The sequence below is a fragment of the Anoplolepis gracilipes genome, chromosome 11 (genome assembly GCF_047496725.1).
Source record: "Anoplolepis gracilipes chromosome 11, ASM4749672v1, whole genome shotgun sequence".
Taxonomy (NCBI): domain Eukaryota; kingdom Metazoa; phylum Arthropoda; class Insecta; order Hymenoptera; family Formicidae; genus Anoplolepis; species Anoplolepis gracilipes.
The window spans coordinates 5,875,090-5,897,803 of NC_132980.1; the positions used below are offsets into that span (position 1 = coordinate 5,875,090).

General features: G+C 35.1%; 3 protein-coding genes across 7 annotated transcripts; 1 reads left to right on the plus strand and 2 right to left on the minus strand.

Annotated features, from left to right (window-relative positions):
* The first annotated feature begins 4,044 nt into the window (after nucleotides 1-4,044).
* Iswi (nucleosome-remodeling ATPase imitation SWI) lies at nucleotides 4,045-8,499 on the plus strand. Its single transcript, XM_072901851.1, has one exon. The coding sequence runs from the start codon at nucleotides 4,246-4,248 to the stop codon at nucleotides 7,270-7,272; it is 3,027 nt and encodes a 1,008-aa protein (XP_072757952.1). The 5' UTR covers nucleotides 4,045-4,245; the 3' UTR covers nucleotides 7,273-8,499.
* A 376-nt stretch (nucleotides 8,500-8,875) lies between these two features.
* LOC140670941 (CUE domain-containing protein 2) lies at nucleotides 8,876-14,468 on the minus strand. 2 transcript variants are annotated; one of them, XM_072901852.1, is made up of 5 exons: nucleotides 14,341-14,468; nucleotides 13,719-13,815; nucleotides 12,611-12,950; nucleotides 12,365-12,538; nucleotides 8,876-12,267 (listed from the first exon to the last, which is right to left on the minus strand). In XM_072901852.1, the coding sequence occupies exons 2-5, from the start codon at nucleotides 13,805-13,807 to the stop codon at nucleotides 12,007-12,009; spliced, it is 864 nt and encodes a 287-aa protein (XP_072757953.1). In that variant the 5' UTR covers nucleotides 13,808-13,815; nucleotides 14,341-14,468; the 3' UTR covers nucleotides 8,876-12,006. The 2 variants fall into 2 exon arrangements, with proteins under 2 accessions (XP_072757953.1, XP_072757954.1); XM_072901853.1 differs by having other exon boundaries at nucleotides 13,719-13,808; nucleotides 14,341-14,436.
* A 1,174-nt stretch (nucleotides 14,469-15,642) lies between these two features.
* Nucleotides 15,643-21,768, minus strand: LOC140670796 (uncharacterized). 4 transcript variants are annotated; one of them, XM_072901552.1, is made up of 5 exons: nucleotides 21,379-21,768; nucleotides 18,995-19,488; nucleotides 17,178-17,443; nucleotides 16,736-17,086; nucleotides 15,644-16,654 (listed from the first exon to the last, which is right to left on the minus strand). In XM_072901552.1, exons 2-5 carry the CDS (start codon nucleotides 19,392-19,394, stop codon nucleotides 16,031-16,033), a joined length of 1,641 nt encoding a protein of 546 aa, XP_072757653.1. In that variant the 5' UTR covers nucleotides 19,395-19,488; nucleotides 21,379-21,768; the 3' UTR covers nucleotides 15,644-16,030. The 4 variants fall into 4 exon arrangements, with proteins under 4 accessions (XP_072757655.1, XP_072757653.1, XP_072757652.1 ...); XM_072901551.1 differs by lacking the exon at nucleotides 21,379-21,768 and adding an exon at nucleotides 20,728-21,193; XM_072901553.1 differs by lacking the exon at nucleotides 21,379-21,768 and adding an exon at nucleotides 20,286-20,706.
* Nucleotides 21,769-22,714: the final 946 nt, after the last annotated feature.

Below are 22,714 nucleotides of genomic sequence, written 5' to 3' on the forward strand. Positions count from 1 at the left end.
AATCTTACATAAAAAAGCAAATCAAGAAACTATAGAATAAAATTTCTTTGCACACGATATATATATATATATATATATATATATATATATATATATATATATATATGTATATATTACAGAATTTTTTCGAATTTTATATTTATTTAAAACAAATATTACATATATTGTTATATTTTTTACATTAATAATATAATAATAGTAATAATATATTTTGTATTTATTCAAAAAAAATAGAAATTTCAAATATATATTCGCGCGGATTTCGAATTCAAAATGATAAATATTTAGGCCGGGTCTACAATAGCTGTAGTAAGCCTTAAGTCGTAAGAAATGAACCAATCATATTCATTATTCTTCTCTAAAGTCAATTGTAATTGGTTAATTTCTTACGGCTTAAGGCTTACTATATCTATTGTAGACCCGGCCTAATAGAAGTCTGTGTGCAGAAGCCCAGATACCATAGCGCATGCGTACATTTATTTCGCGAAATATGATACGAAAGACTGGATAAAGGCCTTGTTTACATCGACATACTTTGATACGCGTACTAAATACTACTGGCCAATCATAGCCATTCCATTCTTTAGAAGACTGGCCATGATTGGCTAGTATAGTACTTAGTACGCGTATCAAGTGCTCGGTGTAAACTAAGCTATTGACCATCTCGCTTGCTCCTTACTCCTTCTCTCTGCTCTTGCTTTCGACGACTCACCAGTCTCACGGAGATCTTATATCTTTTCTATAATATAAACATCTTATAAAATAAAAATTAAAACTTTTATTTCGCATTTCATCAGTTTGAAAATAATTGTAATGGATTAGTGAGATTTTTGCGATTAAAATGAAACCAAACACGACATAAATCGGATTATTTTTAATTAATATGTAATCAAAATTTACTCGTTCTTGACGCGCTCTCGCTTTTCACGATACCGGGGACCTTCTTTTAGCTCTAATGCTTTAGTTATATAAATTAAAATGCTTGTCAACTAAAAATTAAAACTTTTATTTTTTATTTTATCTTTTTTAAAATAATATGTAATGAAAATTATGACATCAAACACGATATAATTTGGACAATTTTTACTTAAAAAAGCGAAAATTAACATTTTTCTCTAATTAAAAAAATTATGTATATATACAATATATATATCTGATCTTTATTCCATTTAATTGAATCTATCGATATCTAAAAGTTTATTATTGTATTTGTAGAACAATATAATATTCTAAATTATTACATTGTTGAAAAAAAGAAAATTTGTTTATATGAAAACAGTTTTAATTTGTAAAATGTAGAATGTAAAAATAGAGCTTAATAAAAGAAAAAGAATTACAGAAAAATCAAGATATTATTGGCGAAATTAGAATATTGACAATATTTATTTGATTATTTGATATTAAAAGTAAATTATTGCCAGAGTGAAGAGAAATAACAAATTATTTTTGGGTGAAAGTGAATAAGCAAAATAATAAATTTTGTGAACATAGCACGGAACAGAACCATAATCTGTGGACCTAGCGTGTTATTCTCTGAGAAGTTTCGTGGACACAGCTATGTAGTTCCAATGCCAATTTTTATGGACATAGAGGCGTCTTGAATTGCGGTTACACCTAAATCGAGGGGATAACCATTCTCAGGCTTCTCTCTGGTTTCGCAAGAAATATTGTCGTAAGAAATTATACGAAAATGAATTACACTGCCATGGAATATACGGATATGATTATCATGTACGGAATGGCCGGGCAAAATGCACGTGCCGCGGCACGTTTGTACGCGGAGCAATTTCCCAAGCGTGAACGACATCCCAGTCACTTAGTGATTTTAAGGTGCATACAACGCGCACGAGAAACAGGAAATTTAATAGTAAATCGTCAAACTGCTGGTGCACCAATAAAGTATGATGTAAATGATGAGGAGAGGATTCTCAAAGCAGTGGAGGATAATCCTCAGACTAGTGTGCGCCGTTTGGCTAGGATGCTTGGTCTCTCGCGAAACATGGTGCATCGTACCTTGTGCGAAAAATGATTAAATTCATTTCACTTCCGACGAATACAGCAACTTTTGCCGAGAGATCGAGAACCACGCATCGATTTTTGTGAATAAGGTATTTTTATTTAAAGTATTTTCTTGTTATTTTTAATAAATATTATTAGTCAGCGAAACATGCACAGGGTTTCTTGCACAATATCGGCGGGATGGTTCTTTTCCCGACCGTATTCTAAGAACCGATGAGGCCACCTTCACGCCCAACGATATTTTCAATAGGCGTAATTTTTTATTATGAGCGGAAGAAATATATATATTATAAGTCACCCTCCTCTCTGGAAAATGAATTTCAAGATTGATGAAATTACATTTGAGTCTTATTTAAAGAGCTAATTCATTCCTTCAAGAGGTAGAAAGTGACTTGTGATACAGCTAGTAAATATATTTTTTATATAATATATAATGTAAAAAAATTATAATATTATAAAAATATAATAATAAAAATTATAAAAATAAAAATATTTTGTATATATATATATAATTAAAATATATATATATATATATATATATAATTGTTTTTTTGTTAAATACAAATAGTTAAGTAAAATAATTTTCATATACATTGTTACTTTCAGAAAGTTTATCTGCTTAAATGACGATCTGGATCCCATTCGACATTCCGAGAATGAAATTGTTCGTGCCTTGTTGAACGATTTCTATCGTTCGTTATATCCATTGCGAAGTACTTTTGAATGCTGGTGCAGTATCGAAATCGCTTCTCTTATAGACACGAGCTTCTCGAGTGGCGGGCGAATCGTGCAAAAGCTAGAAATTTATTATTATGCCTTGTAGCGTTGCTTCTTGCCCTAACATTTTATCACATATTTTATCATCACATACGTAGGTGCGTTCAGAACTCGTGAGTTATCTGCATTTCTTGTGTAAATAATTAGTACTGAATCTATATCTAAATGTAAAAAAATTTATATCGGGATTGATAATTGTATATATAATATTAATTATATATGTAATCTATACAATAGATAATAATATTTGTGGGAAGATGCATATGATAAGAACTTCCCATTCGATATTCTCTAAAACTAGATAACTAAGTATATTTCTTTGTGATATGGAATAAACACTTTTTATATAATTGTAATAAAAAACTCAAGACTATAACCTGTTCTGTAACCACAGAATGTGTTTTAAAAAATATATAAGTTAATAAATGTATCTGCAAATTGAAAATATCACGTATGTATATTATCTTTTTTTTTGTTACAGTTGCACTTTAATATAATAATTATTTATTAATTCAGTAAAGCTCACTAAAAATATAAATAATTTTAAAAAATTAATTAATTTTGTAAGAATCTATTAATTTTAATTCCTTTAGATTACAACAAAATACTACCCATCGAGATTTATTTGTGATATATATGTATATGTATATATTACAGAATTTTTTCAAATTTTACATTTATTTATTTAAAATAAATATTACATATATTGTTATATTTTTTATATTAATAATATAATAATAGTAATAATATGTTTTGTATTTATTTAAAAAAATAGAAATTTCAAATATATATTCGCGCGAATTTCGAATTCAAAATGATAAATGTTTATAGTTTGATGTCTGCTCGCTTTTTAAATATTAAAAATAAAAATACATTTGTTTGATGTCTCTTCGCGTAAAAATAAAGATTTGAAAAATAAAAATCGCTTTCATAGCATAAATAATAATTAAACATTAAACCTATTTCTCGATAATGTTATTGACAGAAAATTGAAGGTTAGAAAACTCGTCGCCTGTCACACTATAAGCAGGTGTCGTGAACAGAAAAAGTATCTATATATGAAAAGCTACCTTTATATCAAACATCAACTTCGATTGGCTAGTTGAATAAGGTCCCTATCAATACTCTAGAAATTCCCTATTCGCTAGCCAATCAGAATGCTGGACATAAACTTCTCGTAATACGAATGTAACGTCACTCTTGATTTCATGAGTACAGTGACTCTAATTTTGGAGGGATAACCGCAATATGGCGGTCAATGGCGATCGACGGCGGTGTTTGATGCTGTAAACGTAGCGCATCGACGACCACCAGTAATAAGTCAATAAGTTGGTTGTCAGTGGTATAAACGACAGATACTCTGTACTTTCGACGTGACCGATCGGTGAGAGGTTCAATCTCGCGGAAGACGAGCCTACGTCGTAGGTGTAAATACAGCCTCCGAGCAAGATGTCTAAACCAGACGAGAATGCGGACACCGGCGATACTGGGGACAACTCGAACGGGTCCTCGGCGGAGACCACGTCGTCGAGGGGTGGCGACTTCGAGACGAAACTCGAGACGGATCGCAGCAAGCGATTCGACTACCTGCTCAAACAGACGGAGATATTTTCGCATTTTATGACAAACAATCAGAAGGACAAGACCAGTCCGTTGAAGATCAAGGCTGGTAGGCCTAGAAAACAGCCAGAGATTCAACCTAAAGCGGACTCCGGCGATCACAGACATCGTAAAACCGAGCAGGAAGAGGATGAGGAACTGTTGGCCGAGAGTAACGCCAGCGTGGCCCCCACCACGCGCTTCGAATCCTCACCCCATTACATCAAGTCCGGTGAGTTGCGTGATTATCAGATACGCGGTTTAAATTGGATGATATCTCTCTACGAGCACGGCATAAACGGCATCCTGGCGGACGAGATGGGTCTAGGTAAGACGCTACAGACCATCTCCTTGCTTGGATACATGAAGCACTTTCGAAACATTCCTGGTCCCCACATCGTCATTGTTCCCAAGTCGACGCTGGCCAATTGGATGAATGAATTTAAAAAGTGGTGTCCCAGTCTCAGAGCTGTCTGCCTCATTGGAGACGCAGAGACCAGAAATACTTTCATCAGAGAAGTGATGATGCCTGGCGAATGGGATGTGTGCGTGACATCCTACGAGATGGTTATCAAAGAAAAGTCGGTGTTCAAGAAGTTCAATTGGCGTTACATGGTAATAGACGAAGCTCACAGAATAAAGAACGAAAAGTCCAAGCTGTCAGAGATTCTCAGAGAGTTCAAAACCACTAATCGGCTTCTGTTGACAGGCACACCGCTACAAAATAATCTTCACGAGCTGTGGTCCCTGTTGAATTTCCTTCTACCAGATGTATTCAATAGTTCGGACGATTTTGATTCGTGGTTTAATACAAATAGTTTTCTAGGCGATAATTCCTTGGTCGAGAGGTTACACGCAGTCCTGAGACCGTTTCTCCTGAGGCGTTTAAAGTCTGAAGTGGAAAAGGGACTCAAACCCAAGAAGGAGATCAAAGTGTACATTGGTCTAAGTAAAATGCAAAGAGAATGGTATACCAAAGTATTGATGAAGGACATAGATATCGTGAATGGAGCTGGGAAAATAGAAAAGATGAGGCTGCAGAACATTTTGATGCAACTGCGTAAGTGCTGCAATCATCCCTATTTGTTTGACGGCGCCGAACCCGGACCTCCGTACACTACTGACGAGCACCTCGTTTATAACTGTGGCAAAATGGTAATACTCGATAAATTATTACCTAAATTACAACAGCAAGAATCTCGAGTTTTGATATTCAGTCAGATGACAAGGATGCTTGATATCCTAGAGGATTATTGTCACTGGAGGTGTTTTCAATATTGCCGGCTGGACGGCAACACCGCCCACGAGGATCGACAGCGACAAATCAACGAGTACAACGCACCCGGTAGCGAGAAATTCATCTTCATGTTGTCGACTCGCGCTGGTGGTCTAGGTATCAATCTGGCGACCGCCGATGTGGTCATCATTTATGATTCCGATTGGAATCCGCAAATGGATCTGCAAGCGATGGACCGCGCGCATCGTATAGGCCAGCAGAAACAAGTGCGAGTCTTCAGATTTATCACGGAGAACACGGTGGAGGAGAAGATCGTCGAACGAGCCGAGGTGAAGCTCCGCTTGGATAAGCTCGTTATTCAACAAGGACGACTGGTCGACGCCAAGCAGCAAGCATTGAACAAGGACGAAATGCTGAACATGATCAGGCACGGCGCGAACGAGGTGTTCGCGTCCAAGGACAGCGCCATCACCGACGAGGACATAGATACTATATTGCAGAAGGGTGAGGCAAAAACGGAGGAGATGAAGCAGAAACTGGAGAGTCTGGGTGAATCCTCGCTCCGAAATTTCACTGTCGACGCGCCGACCGATTCCGTGTACCAGTTCGAAGGCGAGGATTACCGCGAGAAACAAAAGATTCTCGGGATAGGCAACTGGATAGAGCCACCGAAACGCGAGCGTAAAGCCAATTACGCCGTCGACGCTTATTTCAGGGAAGCCTTGAGAGTGTCCGAACCGAAGGCGCCGAAAGCACCAAGGCCACCGAAGCAACCGATAGTGCAAGATTTCCAGTTTTTCCCGCCCCGATTGTTTGAACTTCTGGATCAGGAGATTTATTATTTTAGGCAGACAGTCGGCTACAAAGTCCCGAAGAATCCCGAGCTCGGATCAGACGCCGCCCGAATACAGAAAGAGGAGCAACGCAAGATCGACGACGCTCAGCCGCTCACCGACGAAGAGGTCACCGAGAAGGAGAAGCTGCTCCTTCAGGGTTTCACCAACTGGACCAAGCGGGACTTTAATCAGTTCATCAAAGCGAACGAGAAGTACGGCCGGGACGACATCGAGAACATCGCGAAAGAGGTCGAGGGGAAGACGCCGGAGGAGGTGATGGAGTATTCGGCCGTTTTCTGGGAACGTTGCCACGAACTCCAGGATATAGACCGCGTGATGGCGCAGATCGAGCGGGGCGAGGCCAAGATACAGAGACGCGCTGGCATCAAGAAGGCCCTGGACGCCAAGATGGCCAGATACCGCGCGCCCTTCCATCAGCTTAGGATAGCCTACGGCACGAACAAGGGTAAGAACTACACCGAGGAGGAGGACAGATTTCTCGTTTGTATGCTGCACAAACTCGGCTTCGACAAGGAGAACGTCTACGAGGAACTGCGAGCCACCGTGAGATCGGCCCCCCAATTCCGTTTCGATTGGTTTGTCAAATCCCGCACCGCTTTGGAGCTCCAACGTCGCTGCAACACCCTCATCACTCTGATAGAACGGGAGAACCAAGAGCTGGAGGAACGCGAGAGGCAAGAGAGGAGAAAGAAGGGTGGCAACTTAGGAACGAAACCGACCTCGAAGCGGAAGCAGGAGAATCTGCCGGCGCCTCAGGATAAACCGCGAAAAAAGAAGAAGTAAAGTTCTCCTCGAACTCTTTTTACGACGGACCACAGTGTATTCGCCAGACATTTTTTCTATATTTACAAATCTACAAGATTTTTCATACGCGATTTTGCAAACACATACTATCACGCCTATTATATGTTTCATATACAACAAGAGACTTTTTTTTTTCTAAGTAAAAGCGACCGTCGTCGAACTTTATCGAATAATTTAATCGTAATTAATATTTGCATAAGTTTCAACTAGATTAATATTATGAAATTATCAATAGTCGACAGATTAGTTGGAAACATGTTTTTCATATATCACATCATTAGTCATGAGTGAATGATGCCAGAATACAAGAGATGTATTATTTATTTCTCCGGATCTCTGGATAGAAAAATCATGAGACTTTTTTTTTTTTTTTTTTTAATTCGTGTTGACGAATTTTTTAGAATTCCTGTCAATTCAAATCTCACTAATTAACTTATAGCGTTCCATTTGATAAACTATATCATATCTATGTATTATAATGTATTGCGTCGTAAAATTGTAACACGCAATCATTAAAAAAAATTTTAAAGGAGAGCATAATTGTAGTGTAATATCACCGGTATCTCTGCTGACCCACTTTATTTAAATATTACTCCATAACTCTTCTGAAAAAGTATTCTTGAGCATTATTATCAGATGCTATCTTAAATTATCTTCGAAACAGATCCTTCTTTTAAAACTGCAGCTCTGCGATCCCTTTAAATCGCACTTCGAAATAAATGTATATACCTAAGTGTGAAATTTTATATTTAAGTTTACAAGTGTATACGCACGTGACATACGCACACACATACACACAAGAAAAATTAATTCGAAATAATAATAAATAAATTGTAATGAATCTCTTACAGATATAAAACTTCACTTCACTTGAATCGTTCACAGTTGCTCCAAGAGAAATACAATTTATATTTGAGTATATATGGGTCAAATACTAGGGGAATTTTTTAAAATATATTTATCACACACACGTACAAGCAATAATGACTGTAAATGCATAATTGTGAAGAATATAGGTAGCAAAAACATTAATATTCTAACAACATCTCATATTTATTAATAAGTGAAAGAAGTAATGAGATGAGAATGTCATATAATTAGTTGGGTTTTTAAAAATGAAGAAAGAAGCAAAACGAGCTGCTGAAACACTTATATTGTCTTTGTTAACAAATTATGTGGAAAAATAATTATAAATTGATTTTAACGGATCGAGCATATGTATAGAAATTGAAACCAGATATAAAGTTTCTTTCCTTTGCATACAATACAGATTGAAAAATATGTCGCACATTGTGTACAAGTTAAAAGAGGAATATTCTGATTTTTTTTTTAACTGTCCTTAAGGCCCCAAAGTTCTATTCATCGTTATAGGATACAACACATCCAAATTTTACATATTTTTATATATTTTCCGTAATTTCTTAGTCTTCCTCTTTCGAGCCAGAAAGTCATTAAAAAATGAAAGCATTGCCGAAAATTTTACATAGTTTTTTTATACATTGTATTGTAACCATTGGTAACCAATTGACAAAGAGAAAGAATTGACCTTATAAACATTATTAATTATCTAGGAATGTGATGATATATATGTATATATATTATAATATATTAAAAGACAATTACAATTATAATTACATTTTACTTTCACACAACTTCAAAAGTTCACATCCAATGAGTTAAAAATTAATAGCCAAAGTGCTTATTTTTATGTTACATTGAAGGACATTGCAGAAGAATTCGCTTAAAACTAAAGTAATCCACTTCATTGTTTATGTCATCAATCTTTTTTTTTTTCTTTTCTTATTTACTATATTCCTGAAACAATTTTATATCAAATTATTTCTGGAATCGATGAATCGATGACGGAATACATTTAGTTTTCAACAATATTTTATATATATATATGTATGTATATATATATATATTCACAATGTGAGTACACAATTATCAGAGATTCATACGTAATCTATTATGGCAAAGATTGACCCATTATAAGACATACATTGTATTTATATTGCGTTTAAAAAATAAATTCGAACATGATAAAAAGATTGATGATTGTATACAATAGTGATATTTAGAAAAGAAACAAGACAGAAAAAGATATACAAAAAGTTTCCCGAACATGTTTATAATTGTTAAATTATTTCTTATAAATTAAGACTTTTTTCTACCTTTTAAACGATACACATCGTTCCGTTTTGACTTGTAAAGAACATATGACTATACAATTATTCATAATATTAAAGCAAAGAAAAAATGATAGAACAGATACTTTGGTTTGAATCGTGTTTCACTGGTTAGCGCTTTTGAAAATAATTACAATCTCACTTTTCTACGCATACATTGTCAAGATTTAGATTCTGAAATAAGTATCGAGTTTACATCATTCTATACATGATCTAACGGTTTAATGATTACGTTTATATGACTACATTTGAAGTCTGCAAGATCAGCAGCACAATAATAGAGTAATAATACTGGCGAATATTATGGCGCAATTTTAAGCAGACTCTTTACCTCGCCTAAAAAGTGATTACTTTCGCCTTCACAACTAAATACGTATACTACAATATATTATTCGAAATCTACAATTTCGTAATTATTTTTTGCAATATTAATATATTATTGTATGTTTAATTCATTTGACAAGAGTCTGATGGTACATCTGCACTTGCCAAATGATTTTTACAATTTATATCTTTCCGATTTTGATTATTCGATAAACAATTATGATTATTTCGTGCACTTTTGTTCGTGGCAAGTCTTCTTTACATTACTAAGATAATATTGACTTACTAAATTGTGCTGAACAATTATTTCTGAATTTCTGAGAGTTTAAACGTGCGGATAAAAATTGTTGTTTTTCTTTTTATATCGCTTAATATATAATACATTTTACTATATAATATGCAGTTGAAAAAGGATTAATTTGTTACATGACATGAATGCTGCTATTTGACTAAATACATTTCAGGTATATTTTCATAAATCACTTTTCACTCGCTAATCATACTTTGCTAGTAATGCAGGCATAAGAAACAATACCTTTCACAAAATTTACATAATATAAGTAAAGCATTTCAAGTATATAAGTGAGATATTTTAAAAGCGCTTTTCTCATTTACATTTACAAAGCAGTAATATAATTAAATATAATTTTATTCAATACTATATACAAAGTAATCCGCCAGAAACAGAATATCTAAATATCTTTCTGGGATTTAAAGATACAAAAAAAAACTTTTTTTAATATTTTTAACATTCTAATATTTAATGTAAATTAGATAAAATAATTTTGTAGTTTTTAAATTATAAAGCATAAAAAATACGAATAAGAAGGCATCGAAAATTGTGGCACACAAGTGACAGAGAAATGATATTGAGACAAATAAGTAAAAAAATATAACAAAATTTTTTGATGTTTTATTTTTTAGAAAAATTATTTAAAATTGGAAAATTAATAACACAAAATTTTTATACTTAAATTAAACGTCTAATGATTTTATATTATTACTATCATTGAATTCATCTCGACAATTTTGCTATTAAAATATGTATAAAAAATATATATTCTATGAAAAAAATAAATTACTCTCTAGATATATATTTTCTATATATAATTTCTTTAATAACTTAAATAATTTTAGATTGTTTTTAGATTATTATAAATAAAATGTACTTTCTTATTTAATAATCATTGCCGAAATGGATTCTACAACTTTTCTTGATTATATACTACATAATTTTGGACACATCCTGTTCTCAAAAAAAAAAAAAAAAAAATTAAAAAAAAATTCTTTTTTTATATCTTTAAATTTACAAGAATTATACAGATGTACTGTTTCTGGCGAACAATTTTGTATAATTTAAAGGATATTCTTACTGTAATTTGTATAAAATAAATAAACTTGAAAAATGATGTCTATATCAGAGTAGAATAAAAGGAATGAATATTAAGTCAAGTGCCGAGTATACAATAGCCAGCTTACTTAAATAATAAAACGTACTTGAGAATTGTTTTTTACATAACAACTTACAAATAATTATCCTCTAAATCAGGCGTCAATATCTCTTTTACAATAGTCTGGATCTTAATATACATATATGAAATTAATAACAAATCGAATAAATACCTTATTCGAAAACATATTTGACTGGAAAACTCTAGAAGTAAATAAAAAGTAATCATGATCATCAATATACATTATACGTTAAAAATTAAAATTAAAATAATTCTTTTTACTGATAATTATTTATGTCTTGAACGTACTAACAGATAACTAATGCATTGTGTAATTACATAATATTATAATATTCCAATTATGGATATAAATATCTACTTAACGGCCATTGCACGCTCGATCGAAAAAGTATGATCTGTACACAAAAATGAAAAATATTGGATATTTATTAAACGATTAATCGCGACTCAACATGAACGAATAACGTAAAAAACCTACTATTAGTCATATATAATACAGCGGCAAGTTGATCAACAAATTGATGTTGAAACACGTGAGAGATTCCAAGAACTGCATTATATATATATATATATATATATAGAAATTAAACGTCAAAAAATGCTACGCCTGTTTAAATTCGATATTTTGTCTATATTCCTACACGATTAAGATGGAAAAGATCTAAAATTCAATCGAAAATCAGATGCCTCCAGGGGGGTGGATCGGGGGGTGGAGGCAAAGGGACTGGTTACGGACGGCAATGACCTCTCTTTCTACCGCCTTCGTTACCGTCTTCGTCCTCGCCGCCCCTTCGCACTTCCGTGTAGCGTTCACCCTTTACACTTACGATCTTATTGTCGAGATATCGTACCAGCTTCTTGGGCTCTGTTTTTGGCGCTACTGGACGATGTTCACGACAATCGTCGTCCCTGTCGACGTAACTGTATCGTGCTATGATACGGGATTTCAGCTCCTCGTCGTTCACCCTTGCTTTATTACGACCATTAGGCTGAAATTAGATTTTAATTTCGCGATATTGCGATTCGATATGCTTGCAGAAGGATATTGTTGGGAACTCGATGATCAAGCGAATTGAAATATCTCACCGTTAGAAACGTGAGGTTGCTCACGATACTTTGACCTGCTTCCTGACGATGCAACGCGAGCTGCGCGGCCTTCGCTATGTCACCTCCGGCCACCGCCAAACAATGCCTCGCTTCAGCGGTGCTAGCCGCCGGAAACATCTCTTGCAACAGAGCCACCTGATGCCAGGAGGATTCCTAGAAATGGTACAGGGAAATTTACATAGATATTTAAAGACGCTTAAAAATTGGCGCTCTCTTCTTTATTACCTCCGAGAAATATTCTCCGCTAGAATCGCTGCCGGCATCGCTCGTTTCTGACAGATGATGAATGCGCATTCTTTGCGTACCGGCTGGCAAAAGGGCGGAGAGGCTGATGTGATCCAATGGATCGCTGTGAGACTGACAATTTTCATTGTCTTTACTTTCTTGTTTCAATTTACTTTCCACATCCAACAGCCATTTTGATACAGCCTCTTTCTCGATAGTGGAAAACTCGGGAAGGCAAGCGGATACCATCTCGCACAGTCCGTCCACGTCTAAATTTTCCTCCAATGCACTTTCTTCTACCATACTCACTACATAACTTAGTACAATGTCGTCTATTAAGCTAAAACAAAAAAGAGTTAATGTAAAAGTGAAAAAAAAAGATATTTAATTTGTTAATAAAGGGGTCGATCAAATAGTAAAGGGGGTTCCTGTTTTATTTATAACTTTTACAACAACTTTGCACAAATTGGTCTTATTGTGTTAAAATAAAAGCTAATGACTACTTTTCAATATATATAGTCTTGGAAAAAATCGATGCGCTTGTCTCACCTTGACAAGAATTTGAAGACTTTTTCTTATAATAAAAATCTAGGTCTTGAGGTTTAAATCATTAAATAGCTGTATCATCAAAGAGACCATTCAAAGAAAGAGATCTGGGTTTCTCTAGAAAAAAGTTAAATTTTCCTCACAATAATGCTAGGCTTCATTCTGCACATCAAACTCAGAAACTTTTACAATCATTTGTTTGGAGCATCTAACAACCCTAAAATCTGACTTCTTGCAACTTTCATTTGTTTGAGCTGCTGAAGAAACATCTTGAAGGAAGACAAATTTCCAGATGATGCAGCAATATAGGAATGCTACTCAAGAATAGTTTAAACATCGAGAGATGGATCTGAGAGGGAATCTTCGAACCAAAGGGATGGGACAAGTGCATCAACATCTTCTCTTAGGAACTATACTGAAAAGTAGTCACTAGCTTGTATTTTAACAACAATAGGTCCAATTTATGCTTAAGTGACAAATAAAACAGGGAAAACCTTTTGATCTGGTACATATTTTTATTAAAAGAGATGAGAAATATTGGTTGAAAAATGAAAGTTTGTACCTCAATTGAGCAGTGGGCACCTGTTTCCTAACGAAACTAAATAAGGCCTTCTTCACTAATTCCTCCTTCTCGTCCATCGTACGACTCATCCTGCAATCTTTAAATCGTCAATTCAATCGCACCCCCTTCAAGTTATTCGTCGAATATTGACACTTCTTAATCGCTCTTAATCGTTCTCATCATAAGTAGGCGCTTTCTCGCGAATAAAGCTTTTCCGAAGGCACGGTCAACTCATGCGTGTCTCGCTCGCGATCTGACAAGCGCTGACACACGTCCTTCGCGCGTATGTAACATTCAGTCATTGATCCTTTAATATAGGTTAAGGGAAACAAGAGGGCAGCAGGTCTCTAGTTCGTAACCCTCGAAACGTAAACGGCAAGTCGGGACGATCCCTTAATCGCGACGGGATCCACGATCCTGTCAGTCGGCTCACCCACCCGGCCGATCGTGCGTGCAAAGATTGAACCGAGTATTAGTAGGGTAAAAGCCGAGAAGTGACAGAATTGGTGGTAGTAGCTGCGATGATCGTCGACGATGCAGACGGGGCCGGTTGTTTCGCGAGCGAGAGTCGCCTCGCTCTCGACGAAAGAGCGTTGTGTCAAGTACACGAATATATACGAACCTGATTCTAAACCAGTCGGCTCGGATCTCGATCGGGAACGACGCTAAACCGCGAGATGAATTTCGTATACAAACAACGCTCGTCGATTTGACAGTTGACGAGGAGAGGGGCGGACACGTGGCGCCGCCTACACGTCCCGCAACTATAGTATAATACATGCATATACAGGATGTCAAAAAAATACGCAATATTTTTTAATAACAAATAATTTAAATTTAATCATTTTAACAGAGTCTCTGGCCAATTTGAAAATGTTTTTTTTTCTTTTTTTTTCAGCGAAATCGTTTAAACATCAATCATTTTTATTTAATAATTAATTCTAAAAGTGTAGAGTTTTAAAAAAGATTTAATTTAAAGCTTTTGTTATTATTTTCAGATATAACAAAAATGGAAGTTCGTAGAAAATAATAACCTCCCTCAACATTTTCAGTCTGATAATTTTAGGACACTCTGTATAATCGAGGACATATATACACAATGTATATACATATATTATATTATACACATATAATCAAATTAAAAAAAAAAGAAAATAAAAAATTAATATATCGCGAAACAGGCAGGGTTACAAAAGCCGCCAAAAAAATCGCAAAATAATCGTTTTCAAGATCGCAATCTCAAATTTTATTACTTATTTTATTTTCGAAGTCTTAGTTATTGTGTAAAAATATCTTTTACATTTATAAAGATACATATATAATAAAAAAAACTTTTATTTTAACTTATGCAAAAATTAATTGATATTTCACAGAGCTATTTAAAGTTATAAAAATTGTTATACATTTGGAGTTGTATGTTGTATAATAGCCGTTTATTTACGAGATGTATTTTCACATGTTACAATTTACACCTACAATATTCCAAATATGACTTTACAATGCGCGCACCAGCGACAATTAATAATACAGTTTATTTGATATACATATTAACGTATAAATAATTACAATTTTATGTTATTTTTATAGATGAAATAAGTTACAACACAATTCTAGAGTCTAAAATTTATATTTTTATATAAAATCAAATTGATCACACATCCATTTACGCGAGACAACCGAATATATATTTCGCTATAACAGTATTCGAGCAAACAGTATTATTAATCCTTATAAATGCATTGCTAACAATAAGATATTTATATTGCATGTATATATATGTATATATATATATACACACACACATATATATATATATATATATGTGTATATATATATATATATATATATATATATATATATATATTAATATATGTATAAAGTTAGTTATATGTAAAAGATATTTAAATAAATATATATGCTGTGAAAAAAGATGCATTGGACTAGCAGAAAAATGTTTAATATTGTATTGTATTTTCCTTATAATTTTTCACAAAAATGCTACATTCACACAAATGGTAAAATATTAATCTTTCATTAGAGTTTGATAAACGCACAAAATAAAAGAACAACTTTTCTGTTAAGTATTTTAGTTACATATATAGATTCCAAAAAAAATAACAATCTTTTTGTTTATAATAATTGGATTGTACATTATCTTGATATATAATAATACATATCTGATAATTTTATCATCGTAAAATATACGTCTCACCATTTTAAGGGTTTCGATAAATCAAATCAGATATTCTTATGTATAATGATTTGAAATTTGTAGCATATGATTCGTTACACGAAGCTATTCCTATACCTTACTATGCCGCTTTTTTTTCCTTCAACGGCTGTATCGCGTCCTGAGGGATTCCGTTGTCCTCCCCGATATCAGCGGAAGCATAATCGACCGAGTCTTTTTTAATACTGTCTCTATTACAACCAGATTCAGGTTCTTCGACAATTTCTTGTTGCTGTTCTAAGAAATCGGTAGGTACAAATTCCATTTGGTCTTCGTTGTCGTTCAAATCCGGTGGACCTGGCAGTTCACAAAAATGTAATCTCTCGTCACTATCGTTGACTTCCTCGCCACCTGGGTCATCCTCCTCGTGCAAGCTCATAAGTTTCTCAAAGTCCGAGGAAGGTGTGGCATCTTCATTATTTTCCGAAAATATTTCCGTCGGACTAAGAGGTATATCTAACGGCTCCATCTTCACGGTCGCACACGGCGACGACGGTGTAACAGGTCGCTGTAAACGTATTTTGGTGAAAGGTCTTGGCTCTATGGATTCGGATTGTTGTCGTTTCTGGGCACGTTTAGGGCTAGAAGACGTAGATACTTTCGGAGGCGATGATTTGTTTTCTTTGGATTCCGCGATACTTCTAGGAACTACAAGTTGAGACGACAATGGCTTCGATTGAGGTATAAGTAACGGTGGTTTTGTGCTCTGTCGATGAAAGGATACAAATTAATTTAAAAAATATTAGAAGACCTAATAATATATTATATAGCGTATTAATCGACTTACTTGGGATGAGGGACTTGGACCAGCTAGTCCCTTCACTTGCAATGCTTCAGCAGCGTTCAAAAGTTGTGGCAGTTTATCATGAGCAACATTAACTTCTCCACGGTACATGAATTTAACCAAAGCCTCCACCTCCCAAAATTTCAAGTCCTTCATTAAAATAATAGGATGTTGACACGGATTCTCCCGTAATAAATCTGCCAGATAGTCGCTGCATGAAGATAAAATCATCTTGTGGCATTTCAAAGATCGCCCTTCGCATGCCAGGGTCACATCGACGAACTGTTCTGTATCTAACAGCGATGGGAAGCTATTCTGCATATTACTATGGTAACTATTCCACCTCAAGCAAACCTAAAATACAGAGAAAGATAACTTGATAAAAATCTGCAGCGCATAACATTTTCTTCGTAATAGATGTGACATTTGCAAAGAATCTATATACTTCTGTAGGTTGTTGATGGACGACATTATGTGGTAATCCTTGATTAGTTTGCCGCGGTGGCATTTTGATAGTCGTAGGTGCAACTTGTTTAACTTTCAGCGGAATAGTCTTTAATACAAGAGTCTTTGGCTGTCGTGATTGCTGCTGTTGCTGCTGTTGAGGTAGCGGCGCTGATGCAATGTTACGAATATGAGGTCTCACTAAGGACTGCGTAGCTATCCTTATAGTTTTAGCAGTTGTGTTACTTTGGGACGTCGATTGTAAAACTGCGTAACAAAAGATAAATATATTTTTGCAAGTATTTTATATAAATCAAACAAATACTATGGAAGAAATGAATCGAGAAAAGTTCCTTATTGATATGCAACAAGAAACCTCAACAGCAATAATTCTTTTTCAAATTCTATTTTCTAAATTACAACTTTGAGGGAGTAGTTTTAATAGAAAATAAAAAAAAATTCTAATTAAAATACTATCTTATTTATAATTTATAGATTTCTGATTGTAAAAAATTCCACTTTATTAGAATGGATCAAAAAGTAAGATTCCCTATTTTATTACGACTTTTATTTACAACTTATACATGCATTGGAGTTAAAATAGAAGCTAATTATTACTTTTCACTATAGTCTTTGAGATTTATGCATTTGTTCTATTTTGACATTGAAATTTGAAAATCCTCTTTCAATAAAAATCAAACTCTTGATATTTAAACTCTATTCTTGAACAGCATTCTGTATCGCTGTATCATCAAGGAGACAACTGCAAGGAAGAGGCCTGAATTTCTTTCTAGAAAACCCCAGGCTTCCTTCTTGAATTTTATATATTATATATATATTATAACACCAAACTCACTTTACATATCAGAAACTTTTGTAATCATCCAATTGGAACATCTATATGTTTGATTTTAGCTCCTTTCAATTTTCACTTTAAGTTGCTGAAGAAATATATTAGAAGATGATTTCCAGATAATGCGATACAGAATGCTGTTCGAAAATGATTTAAGCAGGATCAGTTATGTCAGAAGTTAATATATCTAATACAATTCAAGATTCATAAATTTGATATTACGCAAAGCAATTTTAGCCTTTTGAAATATAAAATTAATAATTAATTTGTGAATTATAGTAAAGAGTTGCCATAGAAAATAAAAATTTTTAATTTCATAAATTTTTGTGAACAGTCCAAATTTTCATGGTACAGTCTCGCTATAAAAAAATTTAATTTGATATAATATTCACAATTTCAAGATTAAATTATATTTTACAGAACAAATCTTTACTTCAACTCACAAATTAATTTTATATTTTAAAAGGCTATTGCTTTGTGCAATCAAATTCATGAATCTCCAAGTGTATTAAATATAATATCAACTTTTGATGTAGTTAATTTGCATAGTGCCTTCTTAAACATCAAGAGCCAGATTTTTATCAAGAGGGAATCTTCAAACTGGTGCCACTCTTCTCCTGAAGAATATATTAAAAAGTATTAGTTTCCATTTTATACAATAAGTTCAATTTAATTACAATAAATTGTAAATAAAAGTTGTAATGAAATAGGAAACCTTTTTTATTTTTTGCTTCGCTCTTCATATAATTTATATGAATATAATATTAGAAATTATTGCATAGCAATATATTTTTAATATTTCTAATATAAATATATCCATATAATATATGTCTTTATATTAGAATATAATATAATTATAAAATATATAATAATATTTCTAATTTTGGGGAGTAAAAAATGCTCTCTAAAATTACAAAAAAAGATCCTATAAAAAAATTATTCTGAAATTACCCAAAAAATTTTACCATGGTATCGTCTGCCGATCAGCCGGCCGCCGTGGTGTACCCTGAGGTGCCGGTGCAGGTTAGTCGTCCCGCATTGACGGGGGTTCGCACCGCCCCTGACGACGACCGCCCCGCAGATACGGCACTGTGCGCGCAGCGGATCGTTAGCGCACAGGTCGAAGTGCGCCCAGACCGCGCTGGGATTAGCCATGGCGCGCAGGCTGCGCGCGTGGGAGCGTACCCTGTGGGTGACGCTGCCGTGCCGGCCGGACGACGACGACGCGGACGCGGACGCCGATGACGTCGTCGTCGGCGGGGCCGACGGTGGTGGGAGCAGGGCCGTCGGCGGCGGTGGCGACGTCGACGGCATACTCGACTCGTCGTAGTAGCAGTCCTCCTCGTCCTCCGGTTCCTGCTTCATCGCCAGATGATCCCTGATGTCGGCCGTAGAGGTCGTCGCGACCGTATTTTTTTTTTCCCGCGAAAATCAGCCGATGCGAATCTTCCCTCTTGCTCTGTGGAACGATCGACGTGACAAATTAAAGCTTCACTTCTTAATGTTCTCCTTAGTTTGGTTTTTTAATAATTATCGAACGTTCTCGTCAAATGTCAAAATCAGCTGTTCGTACGCGCTTACGGTTCGCACGCATGTTTAACCGTTTTAACGCCGTTTTTTTTTTTTTTTTTTCATAACGTGCTTCTCTGCCAAGTATTTAGAGAGGAAACTACATTTTCAGATTTTCTCGTTGTATTACATCGATTAAACAACGAACTCGGTCTTTATCAGTGCAAAATTCATCTCTTGAAGAGAGACTAAATCCTCAAATTTATGCACCACAAAAATCGTTATTACAGAAGCACAGCGAGGGTGTAACGTCCACCTCCTCCCCCGCTGAAGGGGGGGAGGGAACATAAAATAAAATCAATAAAATCTCGATGACGTTTATCTCTCTTCAAGTTCTTTAATCAAATATAATTCTCCGATATATTTTTGTTTTTCTGTTTTATCGATGCCCGAATGCCAACAAAAATTGCGCGGCGACAAAAAAAAAGATAAAAATAAGACATCTCTCTAAATATATACATTGTAAGTGGAGGGAGAGTAAAAAAAAAAAAAAAAAAAAAACAAAATATATATCTATAAAAATACACAAGCTCGCTACGCCACTGGTTGCGTACACGCCATCTTTTTTTCCTCCCTTTGCCCTCGCGTGCGAAGGAAAAGCGTGGTTTTGGCAGCTGGCGTTTAACAATACATATATATATATATATATATGATCTCGTTCGACGCAAAACAGCCGTGCACAATTACACTGATTTATTTATTTTTTTTTTTCTTCCACCGAGCCGAGCCGATCCGAGTAAAGTGCGTTCTTCTCGTCCCCCTCCCCCCTGCCGGGAGAGGGGGTCCCGGGTTCCCTTTCTCCGCGCGCGTTTCGCGGGTACCCACTCCATCGCGTCACCCACGGTTAGGTTTATCGTTCGCGGAAGAGACCGCGCGACCGGCTATAAAACGGCGACTGTAACAAGCGTGCGGGATCATACCGGGCCAGGGCGGTCGTGGAAGCGGGTGTCCATTCGCGGTCTCGGGAACACGTTATTATTTTTTTTTTTTCATCAATACCGATTTTCTCGTCGACAGTGTCGGGGATCGCGAGCTCGATATTCGCGACGCACTATATATCGTTGCGTCCGATCGATTTTCCCGTCCCACGAGTGTCGTGGTGATCGTGTGTCGTTGGACGACTTCTTACCTCTCGAATATCCTCGTCGAGTACTCGTCGAGAGATAAAACCGAGAGGCGCGGTTTTATATCGGATCGGTTATTCCGGGCGCGACGACGAGATAAAGACAGACCGTCAGTGATCTGTCAGATGTCCCGCGCGCGCGCGCGCGCGCACGTGCGTGTATGTGTATGTGTATTTGCGTCTCTTCCTCTACGTCTCTCTCTCTCTCTCTTCTCTCGGGATATATATCCTCCTTTAAAAAAAAAGTCCACAAGAAAACAGAGATCGTCGGGCGCGCTTTATACCCCTCCGTCGTCGTCGGTGCCCCTCTCGTTCATCCGAATCAGCTGAGACAGCCGCGAAGATCGTTAACGAATCGGCCAGGAATTCGGGCGGTGGCCGCGCGTAACGCCGGACCGGGAGACGATTTTCTCCGAAGCCGAACCCGGGAGTGACTAAAATCGAAATCGGTGAACGAACAGGGGCGCGTCGAGACGCGCATGTGCGACGGCGTCGCCGGTCGTCGACGCATAGTATCCGTCTCGTCGCTCGTCGCCGGGTCGCGTCGCTATCGCGCGCGTGCGTCTCTCTCTCTCTCTCTTTCTCCTTCTTGCTTTCTCTCACTTTCGCGAGTACGCTCTCGCATCTCCCGTTGCGTTACATCGGAGATTTACTAACCGACTTGACGATATCCGGCTCCGAAAACTGTCAGCCGACAATTCCGATCGATCGGAATCCACTCGCACTTTCCGTTTCCACCGCCTCGCATTCTCACTCCCGGAGGTCGAGCAAGATAATTATAAAAAAAAAAAAAAAAAAATGACTTCGTATGTAATAAAAAAAATGACATTGTAAGAAGAGTCATGTTGTCAGTAAGACTTAAACGCGCGCGAAACAATAATAATGGACCCCGATACCTTAATAGTATGGTAAATAGAAATGTCAAAAATGAGAGTCGTATTTTTGGAACTAAACCATCATCTCGGATCTCGTCGAAATGCACGTGTCGTTTCATATCGCCACAGGGGAACGTTTTATTTCAGAATTCACAAAAAACATATGAGCATTATGCATCTATAACTTATTACATCTCTATTAATTCTTTTAATTGTTCAATTTATCTTATTAAATGTATTGTCAATTTTATTATCACTCATAAATAATATAGATTATAATAATAAAGTAATATAAATTGTAATTAATAATATATTAATCATAATATAACAATTAATAATAATGAAGATAATTTATTTTGAAAAATATTTAAAAAAAAAGAATGCCAATTTATTTGTAACTAATATTACATTTTTTAAATTAATGTCGTTAGTAATCAAAATAATACAAATAATAAAATAATAGATTATAATTAATAATAATGAAAGTAAAATATCGTCCAGATTCATCGAAAAAAGAAATTAATATAAATATATGTTTATGTAGTACGCTGATAATTTGTTTTGAAAGATATAAAAAAATATTAAGAATATTAAAAAAAGGATGTCAGTCCATTTATAACTATTATTACATTTTTTAATTAATTTTTATTAATAATTACAAATAATAAATTATAATTAATAAAACTGATAATAATGAAAATAAAATATTATGCAGATTCATCGAAAAAAACATAAATAAATATATAAGTAGTATAATTTGTTCCGAAAAATATTTTTAAACAATTCGTACACACGACATAAAAATCAGACGCCATGCACATTGCGAATGATTATAAATAGCGACGCACACAGATATTAATAAATAAATATCGATCCGTCTTTCTATGTCATATTTTGATGCCGCGATAAACATGAAGACGAGAATCATCAATATATAGCACATTTAATGGAATTTTATTCATCATCAGATATGTAGGATATCGAGGAGGAAACAGCGAAGCACTGGCTCATGTGTAATGACTCATCATTTTTAATGTAATTTTTATAGTAGCATAGTATAATATTAATTAAATTAATTATATATTAAATATTGTTTTTTTTGTATGCACTGTGTAACC

Excerpts from the sequence above, each read along its gene's own strand:
- LOC140670941 (XM_072901852.1), bottom strand. The coding sequence starts at position 13,807 with ATGAGTCGTACGATGGACGAGAAGGAGGAATTAGTGAAGAAGGCCTTA. Across the intron at positions 12,951-13,718 it reads GTGCCCACTGCTCAATTGAG|CTTAATAGACGACATTGTAC; the intron begins GTACAAACTTTC and ends TTTTTGTTTTAG. Across the intron at positions 12,539-12,610 it reads GCGGAGAATATTTCTCGGAG|GAATCCTCCTGGCATCAGGT; the intron begins GTAATAAAGAAG and ends TACCATTTCTAG.
- LOC140670796 (XM_072901554.1), bottom strand. The coding sequence starts at position 19,394 with ATGAAGCAGGAACCGGAGGACGAGGAGGACTGCTACTACGACGAGTCG. Across the intron at positions 17,087-17,177 it reads TCCATCAACAACCTACAGAA|GTTTGCTTGAGGTGGAATAG; the intron begins GTATATAGATTC and ends TCTGTATTTTAG. Across the intron at positions 16,655-16,735 it reads GTCCAAGTCCCTCATCCCAA|AGCACAAAACCACCGTTACT; the intron begins GTAAGTCGATTA and ends TTTCATCGACAG.
- Iswi (XM_072901851.1), top strand. The coding sequence starts at position 4,246 with ATGTCTAAACCAGACGAGAATGCGGACACCGGCGATACTGGGGACAAC.